The sequence below is a fragment of the Nuphar pumila genome, chromosome 2 (assembly GCF_984573655.1).
Source record: "Nuphar pumila chromosome 2, dmNupPumi1.hap1.1, whole genome shotgun sequence".
NCBI classification, from domain to species: domain Eukaryota; kingdom Viridiplantae; phylum Streptophyta; class Magnoliopsida; order Nymphaeales; family Nymphaeaceae; genus Nuphar; species Nuphar pumila.
The window spans coordinates 111,089,850-111,101,890 of NC_143250.1; the positions used below are offsets into that span (position 1 = coordinate 111,089,850).

General features: G+C 40.0%; 1 protein-coding gene across 1 annotated transcript; it reads right to left on the reverse strand.

Moving 5' to 3' along the window:
- Window positions 1-615: 615 nt before the first annotated feature.
- LOC149846736 (14-3-3-like protein) lies at window positions 616-2,259 on the reverse strand. The gene is made up of 4 exons (XM_089996530.1): window positions 1,719-2,259; window positions 1,453-1,575; window positions 1,189-1,305; window positions 616-1,057 (listed from the first exon to the last, which is right to left on the reverse strand). The coding sequence occupies exons 1-4, from the start codon at window positions 2,187-2,189 to the stop codon at window positions 1,007-1,009; spliced, it is 762 nt and encodes a 253-aa protein (XP_089852656.1). The 5' UTR covers window positions 2,190-2,259; the 3' UTR covers window positions 616-1,006.
- Between the last annotated feature and the right edge of the window lie 9,782 nt (window positions 2,260-12,041).

Below are 12,041 nucleotides of genomic sequence, written 5' to 3' on the forward strand. Positions count from 1 at the left end.
GGAGGAACATGGGGACGTAAAAAAGGGGATCCTATCAACTTGTTCCGACCTAGGATAATAAGCTCATGAACTTGGTATTACTTCAAGACTTCAATCTCCAAGCTTAGCTCAGACGTAACCTGCCTTTTTTTAATATTTACACAGAAACCGCCCACACCGAGGATCAGAGATCCAGCCGCACGGTTGCTGTGCTCACAGCATAAAACACCATGGGCTTACCCCTTGCCCTCAAGGAATCACCACGCTGTGGCTTGTGCCAGGGATGAGGGATGACGTCCATGGGATTTGAACCTAAACCGCCCGCCTCGCGGCCTAGACCCCATCCCACTTCATCGAGCCCCTATGAGGGCGCTCCTCTCTGCACAAGCCAATGCCTAGCATAGGCCCCAAGGGTGGAGGTCCTAGCCTCGAGTTTTAGGCCGCACCTTAGGTATGGCAGGGCTGATCTTCATGCTGGGTGCGATTTCTTTGGGTTACAAATGAAAAAAAAAAACTCTTTATTCGCTCCAAACCAGCCTGCTCGTCAAAAACCAAACCCTCATTTTATGGGGTTTTGCCCGTAATCATCTTCATCATCATCATCATTAACAACGCATCAAAAGAGAGAGAGAGAGAGACGAAAACACACAATTATATTAAAAAAGGGCAAAAGAGAAACAAGATATGGACGGACTGGTGATTAAGACAGAAAGAGAAGGGGGAAGAGAGAGGGAGATATCAAATCCATGGAAATCGGATCTCGGCCGTCCCACTCGCAGAAATTACGGTTCGTGTCTCATCGTGGTTTTTCAGATTCGAACCGAAAAACCCTCACATTCATATATCAAAAGAGGAAGAAAAAAAATGGGAGGAAGAGAAGGCACACAACAACCCTGAACGGGAGAAAAAAAAAGTGAGGGAAAAGAAGGAAAACGAAAAAAAACTCGATGAAATCATATACCCTCTATCAGGGGACGAACGGGAAAAGCAAGCCAAGGAAAGAAAAGGAGAGAAAACCAGAGGATTACTATTCTTCATCGCGCTTGCTTGCTTCTTTGATCTCATCGACGCCGTCATCCTGACGAGATAATATAAGATGGGATTTGTTAAAAAGGGAAAAAAATGAAGAAACCAAAACCCTAACGAAATTCAAAGAATATGGCAAAACTAAGGAAAATAAAAAATGTAAAAAACAAAAGAAAATTTTACCTGCATATCAGACGTCCAGAGGGTGAGGTTGTCCCGGAGGAGCTGCATAATGAGGGTGCTATCCTTGTAGGATTCCTCGCCCAACGTATCCAACTCGGCGATCGCCTCATCGAACGCCTAAGGAAAAACCCAAACAAAGATGGACGAGAAAAATGCGTGAAACCCTAACCCTAATCAAAGGATCTGGAGAGAAAAGGAACAAGGAATTTAGGGGTTTTTGCAGCAAATCCGATAAAAGATCGGCCGGATCCGATGATCGCTCACCTGTTTCGCCAAGGTGCAAGCCCGATCCGGCGAGTTCAGGATCTCGTAGTAGAAGACGGAGAAGTTGAGGGCGAGTCCGAGGCGGATCGGGTGCGTCGGAGCCAGGTCGGCGTTAGCGATCTCCTGAAACACCAGAAAACAAAGAAAAATCACAAAAAAAGATCCAAATCAAGCGATCGGAGAGGGACAGATCCCCAAAACACCGAGAAAACAAAGAAAAAACGCAAAAATATCCAAATCAAGCGATCAGAGAGAGAGAGAGGGACCTGGGCGGATTTGTAGGCGGAAAGGGTGTTCTCGGCGGCCTCCTTCCGCTCGGCGCCGGTCTTAAACTCGGCGAGGTAGCGGTGGTAGTCTCCCTTCATCTTGAGGTAGAAGACCTTGGAGTCGGGGGCGGTGGGGGAGGGGACAAGGCGGCCGTCGAGGAGGCGGAGGATGCCGTCGCAGATGGAGCAGAGCTCGGACTCGATCTTGACGCGGTAGCCGCGGATGGCGGATACGTGGTCGTCGTTGCCGCGGCTCTCCTCCTTCTGCTCGATGGAGGATATGATGCGCCAGGAGGCCCGGCGCGCGCCGATGACGTTCTTGTAGGCGACGGAGAGGAGGTTGCGCTCCTCCACCGTGAGCTCCTCCCCCTCCACGCTCGCCGTCACCTTCTCCATGAACTCCACCATCTCCTCGTAGCGCTCCGCCTGCTCCGCCAGCTTCGCCATGTACACGTTCTCCTCCCGAGCCATCTCTCTCTCTCTCTCTGCTACAGAGGGACACTAAGAGGCTGACAGAGGAAGAAGAAAGGGGAAACAGGGACGAAAGCCTCGCTTTTATCTTGGCTTTTCTATTTTTGTTTTTCCTTTTTTTCTGTTTTGTTTATTTAGAATTATCTGATTATTTATTTATTTTTGCTAACCAGAGTTTTGTTCGGTGTAACCGTGGTTAGTTATGGTTAGGAAACTTACGATGGTGGAAGAGGGTGGGTAAAAGGGTCTCAATGAGTCTGGTTTGACCCGGACCCGGACCCGACCCATGTTATACCATATATATGGAGCCAACTATGGTTTGTGAAATTTCATACCTGACCCGAGTTCTGACTTAGATCCGTCAACTTTCAATATAAAGAAAATTAAAAATATATATTATTTTACCAGGTATGGTCCCAGTCTAGTTCATGGGATTCAAGTATGGTTTATCTGATAGCTCTGATTGGACCCTTATCTCAAATCAGATCTGGGTTGGGTCTCTCTTAGGTCCGAACTAAACTCGACCCGTTGACACCCTTAGTGGGAAATGGACCCAGGCTGGAGGGACTGGAGGCAAGGACGGGTCAGCGTCAGGGTTGTGTTTGACTTGGGATCCGGAAACATCCTAGAATCATGTTGATGTCAGGGATGGGCGGTTTTGTGTGTCAAATGTATGGATCAGAATGGGTTGTATTTGATTGCGATATTGACATATCCGGATCCAATATAATATAATCGGGTCTAAGGGTATAGGATACTTTCTCGGGTTTGGTCCTTGGTTTAGAGACTGTTGCCATACTTAGACAGAAATCAGATCGGGTCAGGACAGTTGATGGTGCTCCCAGATGCTCTTTATTTCGAGATGAGTGGCATGCAAAGCACTACGCTGGGGTTTGAATCCAATAAAATTTGATCGATGCTGGAGTGTTTCTGAAAATTGGCGTTTGTAAATAAAATTTGAGTTCATTTTTTATGCAGCGGCACTGCGTTCTTTAGCATGCAGCTCCACTGCTGCTGGCCATTCATGTCAACTTTTCTTGAGATGGATCACACACCAATATCGAGAAATGCTGAGATGGATGGTTGTCAGGCACACCATGAAGCAACGCTGCATATAATGTGAACTCATAAAAAATTTCATGTTTTAAATGTTTAGGAAACAAAAAATGTCCTTTTTTTTTTAAAGGCAAGATGGGGATTTGATACCCCCTATCAGTATACAACAATATCATTGAGGTTTGAACTTGCATGACCCAACACAACACAAGGTGATGCTCCTACCAAACAAGCGGAGAGCTTGGTCAAAAAATGTGAAAGGTCTTTCTTGCAAATATTCTTAGAAGACTCACTTTTGTATGATTTTTAAAATTTTGTTGAATAAAAACCTGTTAAGATGCATTTTTTATGTCACTTAAGTTTTATTTTTTTAGTCTAGCTGGGGTTCGGTCAGACCCCCACCAGTTATAAAAGTGTACCATTGGGTTTTGAACTTGCAACCTCCCAAACAAAGGATACGTTCCTAACTGCTCCTACCATAGTGCCCCCTTTGACCATTTAGGGTATGTTTGATGGATTGTCCATAGTTGGATGAAATGATAAAAAAAAATGGGGTTTTGTTCGTTCTGTAACTGTTCCAAGTCCAATGTTTGATTGGACTTTACTCAAATGTTATGTTTATCGTTGTTTGACGATAATGTGCGGACAACTTGGACAGCCACTACCGGACGATGAACACCGGACGCCCTCCTTCCTTGGCTAAGGTAGGGAGTCGGGCTCTAAGAAGGAGTGATATATATATATATATATATATATATATATATATATATATATATATATATATATATATATATATATATAGAGAGAGAGAGAGAGAGAGAGAGAGAGAGAGATCTGACCACCTTTGTATAAAGTTGTTCCTATTTCGAAGTGCAGATTCTTTGTGGAAGAAGATAGAGAGCAAAAGAGGGAGACAACCCACGCGAAACCGAAAAACCACCTGAGGCAAATGGCAGCGACGGTTGGGCTCAGTATGGCAGCAGCGGCATTCCCTTCGGCACGAGAGAAAGGAGACGAAACCAGAAACCAGGCTGCAAGGGGGGTCGCAGGGGAGATGATGGCACAGGTGGTCTAACAAGCCGAGGAAGAAGGGGGGGGGGGGGGGGGGCGGAGAGAGCGAGGTGGAGCCTGGGGCAAAGGGGGTTTATAGGAGGTTTCGACGAGTCGAGGGAGCAGACATGTGACAGAACCGGAAACCAGGCTGCAAGGGGGTTCGTCAGCACAGGTGGTTTGGGGAACCGAGGAAGAAGGGGGAAGAGGAAGATCGCAGGGGGAGAGCGAGATGGAGCCTGACGCAAAAGGGAGGTTTACAAGAGGTTCCAGCTAATCAAAGGAGCAAAGAGGCGGGAGACGCAGGGGAGGTTGGTCGGGGTCGGGCGATGGTCACCAGAGAGGGAACGGGGTCGAGTGATGGTTGCCGGAGGGGGAACGGGGTCAGAGAGAGAGAGAGAGAGACATCGATGGGAGCAATGCACCCATCGATGCATTTTTTTTGCGTCCCTTTCGTTCCTGTTCTTTTTGTAATATAGGGGAGGTGGAGCGAAAATTACAGACGATTATGGATGCGGCGGATGCACGAAACACTGTCCACTGCATCCAACGTTTGTCTATTTTTTATGTTTTCAGCGGGATTTTCGTCCAAATCTCGTTGAGAACGGCACATCAAACATGCCCTTAGGTTACTCTTGGGAGCTTTGAATTGCAGGTGTGTTGTGGTTTTCCCAAACATTCTCACATAGGGATAGAAGTGGACTGTGGACCGGAGGAAAATGGGGGCCCGCTTTGCCTCGCCTCATATGGACTAGGGATGGAGGTTTAAATCAAAACCCGTCTAAGGATGGATTTATACTTTTTCTTGCCTCATTCTATCATCGTCATCTATCCTTGCCTTGTCCCCGTCCTCGATCCTTTAGAGGTAGCAGTGGACCAAGGGAAAACGAGGCCCCACCCTGCCTCGTCTCGTTTACACCCGGAACAGAGGACATGAAATGGGAATGAAGGTGACGATGGAGGTTAAAATCAAAAACCGTGTAGAGATGGAGGGTAGGATTTTGAGACGAGGTGGGGGTGGAGACCTTATATCCCCGCCTCTGCCCCGGTCCACTGCCATCCCTATTCTCACACTCTGCTAGATCGGGTAGTGTTGTTGCCCCTATTTCAACACCATTATGTTTTTGGAACAGCTTGGCAAAACCATTTTTTGGCAAGGCATGAAAATGTTTTCATCTCAACTGTGTTTGGGAGCCTTGGAATGAGATGAAAACACATTTTTTATGTTGCTAAAATATGGTTTTGCAAATATGAAATCCAAGATGGAGTTACCAAAAACATTGGCCTGTGAATGGTGTTGAATTGTGGTGTTAAGCTGCCAGCTCCATTCTCGATGCAGGGTTTTAGCAAGACCACCGCTTGCAAACAACATAGAGCATGGAGCACTAGCAGAACCACCACACACCAACTCAAGCTGGACTGAGGGTGGACCTAATAAGTTCTTGATTCTGATCAATGCTAGACGGTATTGTCATATCTTACCCAACCCATTGACAGGCCAATGTAAACCCTTTTTCAATAAGCTGAACTTAAGTGACATAGGTAAACCGAAGTGGGTTGGACTTGTTGGATTTGGTTTTTAATAAAAAATGGGTCAAGTTTGGTAAATAAGTTTTTGAAACCCATGGGAATTTATATGTTGTTGGAGGCATGGGCTTGACTTCTTAATCATTCAATCATGGGAGACATACAACCCACTTCTGAAGTCATGGCAATGCTCAAGTGATCATAATATTTGTTCCGATATAAGAGAATCAGTGACCTTGGATGGAAAAATATATGTTCAATGTCACCCAAACATAATCCCAAACATATATGAAAATGTTCTACTATTGCGAGAAAAAGAGAAAAACAACAAGTTGGTTATCAGTACATTATTGTATGACTTGATGTTATACATTTGGCTTTTTTTCATTAATAAGTTTTCATTAGTTAAACCATTATGTTTTCCAATCAACCAATTTGAAGGAATTATTGGATAACACACAGAAATGAGAACAGAAAAATGAATGACATGTTTTGTACTTAAATTAACAACTTTCTTCCTTGAAAACAACAGTGCTTGAAGAAATATTTTTAAGGCATGGAGGCCATGCGTGATATGGTGTTTTTATTAGCATATCAGCATGAAACATTTGTTTGGTCTAGCTAATAACCTACTTCTGCTACATTAGTTAAACAATAGCATTGAAGTATTTGCCTCATATTCTCTGTTGAGATAACCAAATGCAATTGCCTTTCCTGAAAAGGTTTTAACTTTGAAGTATTGTTGCATGGGAAGGTTGGATCATACTTCTTCCTTTAGATGACTAATATGATGGAATCGGTAGAATAGTTAAATCTTGCCTAGGTTGTCTAACCAATTAAATGACTTGAGCTGACCCACTTAGTCGGATAGACAGTCTTTGTGGGCCAAGGGTGAGATCATAATCGACAATAAATGAAACTACAAAAATTTGTTAAAAAAGTAATGCATAGTTAAAGCCCATAAGAACTTGGCACATCTAGTTAGGTGGGTCAGCTTAAGACATTCAAGTTCAAGGATGTCACGAGTTCAACTGCTATATTTGATGTTCTCCTTACCTGATATATTTGGCCTCTAGATATTGTATTTTTGGGCATATACACTTGATAAACCCAAAAGATCAACACCTTCTACCATTTTGAAATCAAAATCAATCACCAAATATGTTTAGTCTACAACAGTGGCTCAACATGACTCCCTTTAGAATTGAGAGTTGGCGTTAGATAACAAGGCACAAAAACAATTGCCTGCTTATGTTTTGCTTGCCTTTACAACATTTTTACCAGCTTGATGGAACAAAGTGTAGAAGAATACAACATCCTACGTATAGAAGAATACAACAGCCTGGCAGAACAAGTTTTATTTCCATCGAAACCTTCACTATTTTGACAGACAACACAGACACTATGCTAATCATACTATTTGATTTTAACATGATTTTTGTTTTCAATAACGAATTGTTGGAGCATAGGCTCGTGAATCATTTTATTGAAACTACCACCATTACAAAGACCTCAAAAAATCAATATGTAAGAAAAAATATATGGTGACTTGGTACACCAAATCAAGGGGGCACCCTGACCACAAAAATTGGCCTCCCTAAACCAACTTAACATTCAAAAGAGTGCATAAAAGGAGGCAAGACATGCATTCTTATGAATCTCCAGTTATGAAGTTTTCCTTACACATTAGGTGGAATGATCCTAGACCTTTCTCGTATAGTTTAAAAACTCGCCGGGTTGACCCAATGACTCGGCCTGAATCGCCCAATCACCGAGTAAAAAACCCGGTTTAACTCATCTTTAACAAGACTCGGCCAAGTCATGGGCTGCATGACTCAGTCGATTCATGGGCGAGTCATGCATATATATACATATATAATATATTATATATATACATATATAATATATTATATATATAATTACATATATTATAAAAATATAATATAAATATTATGTATATTATATATAAAAATATGATTATATATATTAATAAAGTTATATATTAAATATATTATAAAAATATCATATAATACATATTATATACAATATATTGGTAAAATACTATAAAATATAGATAATATATACATATATTTATATATTTTATATAAAATATAAAGTTAAACATGACCCGACCGAGTCACCAAGTTGACCCGGCTGAGTCACGAGTCACTCAAGGACGAGCCGAGTGACGAGTTACTGGGTTTTAAAACTTTTTAATGGCTATGAGAAGCTTCAACCAAGTATAGTTAGAGACTACCGAGATTAGACCAGCGATGTCTGTTTTTATAGAATGATTTTTAGAAATGATATTTTGTATAAAAAGCAACATGAAAGTCAGACACCAAAAATAAAATCGGCTCGAACGAGTGGTGGAGTCTGGGTCGAGCTCAGAGAACAAGGGATACTTGTATTCAAACACGCAACTAAACTACGTTTTATTGCCCAAAATGGAAAAAGTACGAGAAATTAAAACTACTTAACTATTACATCAAATGCTTACCCTACGCAGAGGGTTTAAAATGGTTTTATTACAAACCCAAAAATTGAATTAAATTCAAATCCTAATCTAAGAAATGTAAAAATAGTCTTCTATGCTTGCGCCTCTCGTAGCATGTCGGATACATGCAAAAGAGTATCAATCACTTGGTCCCGCTCTACGCTTTTCTGCACAATACAGAACACACGAGCAGCACAAAAGAAGGACTAGAAGTATACTTTGCAAAACGCACTTAATGAATGCTAAAAACTAAATTGAAACAAGAAATAATGATGCTAAAGGAATGCAATTACAATTATGAATGCAATTTCACTAAATGAAAGCTACATGCTAAATGCTAATGCAAACAAATGCAAAGTAAAAAAACTAAACATGCACAAGTAAACATACTACTTACACAGCAAATGCTAAAACTAAACAGCTAAATGCTAAACAATAAGTAAATACACAAGTAACGCACGCAAGTGCTAAACAACAAATAAACACTAAACAGCAAATGCTAAACAACACAAATGCAAGTAATCAGCAAATGCTAAATACACGCAATATGCAACTAAACAACTAAATGCTTAACATGCACTGCTGTAAATTTTAGATTATTTCAGGTAATATTCTGAACTACTGCTCAAATTAAACTCACAAATTGATTTCACACAGCACACTCTCATAGCAAAGAAAGGGGAAACACGACATATGATGATGCAATGGATGCTAATGAGAATGAATTAAACAGGTTGATAATGCAGAAATGTAGAGGCAATTCAACTACAATGCAGATTCAACAGAAACACCAGACACACAACAAATGATCAATGCAATTGGCGCAGTAGATGAAAATCAAAATATAAGTGTCGTGAAACTAGACAACTGACATACTGAGAAAATGTAAATGCCAAAAAAATTCAAATGCTGTGAGCATTAAGTGAAGTGTTGTGAACATGGAATTCATGACATTTAAACTGAAAAACCAATTTCACTTTCACAATGAAATATGAATTTCACGATGACTCAACAACAGAAATTCGATTTCTGTGAAATATACTTTCAGCTGTTGTGACTAAACACAATTCGAAATAAACAACAAAAATTGAAATGTAACAGCAGAAATTAAAAAATCACTTCCGTAAGAATGTGAATTGTCGTGAATTGCAAAATTGAAATGTTGTGACCAAACACAATTGAAAAAATGTGCTATTCAACTGTTGAACAGATCCTATGATGAAAATCTTACAGCAAATGCATAAGAGATATTTCATCGAAAAGTGAATGTTGAAATTGACGATGAAATCAATTGATTCTTCCAAAACAACCGCAAAAGCATAGCAGTACCAACGAATATCACAATAATGCATCGAGATTCTGGCAAATGCAACAGAGGAATTTCAGCGTGACAGAGTTCACGGTTTCACGGTAAGATGCACATCAGTTTTTATGGTGAATTAGCTATGTGAAATGCTAATGATGCATATTATGAGATACGATAGTGGATGCTATGAGTTGTTGTTAATGAGATATAGCGTGGATGAAGATGCAGATCATTTTCGATGCAGAGGATGCAATCAAATTAGATTGATGCTAAAACATGATGCTAAAACAGAGATGTCGATGCTTATTCCAGATGATTCTGGATCTAATCTGATGGCATTTGCATCAATGATGCAGTAACTCATATCAATACAGATGCAGACTCACGATACAGCAGGTAATTCAATGAATGTGATGATAAAGTAGATGATGCATATCAAAACAACTAAATCAAAACAAAAGAAATGATCAAAACAGAAGAAACAACTAAATCAATGAACTACAAAAATCTAAAGATATATAGAATGCATAAATGAATTGATGCTTTTCTATTTCGTTTTTGTTTTGTTTTTAATTTCGATTACAAGAATCAAATGCAACTAGCTATAAGAAATGCAGTGGAAAAGAGGAATGAGAGAAGAAAAAAGGGAATAGAGAAAGAGAAGAAGAGAAGGAGAAGAAAACTTACAGACTTGGTTGGGAGAAAGAAGGTGGCCTCCACCTTATGCGTCGTCGCCGGATTGTAACACTCCACCAGAGAAGAGGGAAAGGAGAAGGGAAAGAAGAAGAAAGGGAAAAGAGAGGGAAGGAAGAGAAAAGGCAAGAAAATTCAGATGGGAGAGAAGGGGAAGGAGAGAGGGCTCATGCGCATGGGAGAAGATGGTGGACTGTCTCCTCTTCGTGAGTTTTTAAAGGGAGTTTTGAGTTGGTTATGGTAAAATTACCACAACTCCAATGATTTTCTGTCAATTCTAAAAACCTCACCTCTAAACAATACTTATTTGCTAAAAACCTCTATTTCACTATCTTTTACTAAAACTAAGGCTAAACATATTCTGAACATTTTTTCACATTATTTTTCTAACCTAACCATCTAAATTAATTACAAATGATAAACTTTGAACTAAATTGCAAAATATACTCATTTTTCAAGCATTTTCCATTTTTTATTCTTTTTGCATATTTTCTAAAAACTAACAACAAACTCAGGATTTTAATGCATTTTTTTACTGAATCATGCATAGTTTAATATGCATTAAACTCTAAAATGTATGCATAATCAAATACCCCCATGCTTATCTTTTGCTAGTCCTCGAGCAAACTAGAAAAATGCAAGAATTACAACTATCACTAACTCACTTCCATAGGAATCACGATTGCATTTAGCATATGCAACAAGCCCTTTCAACCCATGGGTTACCCCAGTGGACGAGTGAGGTCCCGTAAGGGTTTGCAGTGATGCTACCCATAAACATCTCTGTCATGTATGTATAATATTACAGCAGACCATACGGATGTTGAATTTCTCAGCAGAGGCAAACAGGTATTGATTGCAACCCGATGCAGAGGTTATGCAATTAGAAATGCTAATATGCAGGACCTATGCTACATGCCATGCAAATTAAACAGAGAAAGCAAATACCTATGATCAGATTTCTATCAAATGCTGTAAACAGAGACTGCAATGTATCCACAATCAGCGCCTATGCAAGATGCCTACAGACTCTGATGGAGATGAAAAATAAGGAAAAAAAAGCTGAAACTAGGCTACTATGCAAGATGCCTACAGAAAATCGCTACAAATGAGATGGAGCAGACTCTCAGAAATGAAAGGTGTAGGTAAAACAATTAAAACAAATGCATATGATGTAGGTTGAAGTGTGCAGATGAAAACTGGAGAATGCGATGAATGAAGTGTTGATGAATGGATAATGCACAAGTGATGCAAAACACAATGCTAAACATTAAAATGTTAACACACAGCAAACGATAATGAAGGTGATGAAATAAAAATGATATGTACAAATCGATGAATTGAACAGACAAAGCACACACAAATCCCTAAATTGAATGTGATGAAATGCATGACTGCTGAATATTGAAATCAAATGGTGGATGCTGCTGAAACGATGAAGATGCTAAAAAATGATAATGCAAACACGACAGATGAAAACATTGATGCAGAGTTGAAATGAAATAAAAAAAGAAACCGATAAATAAAAATGAACAAAAACACGCTGAACAAAGTATAATAGAAATCACAAAAATTGAGAATGAAATCAAAATGAAAAATGCCCAAATTAAAACATAGGAAAAACATATTTTTTTTTTAATTTCAATCACACACTAATCCTAACACACAACAAAAAAAAGGATAAGAGGGAAGAAGGGAAAGAAGAGGAATAGAGAAAGAGAAG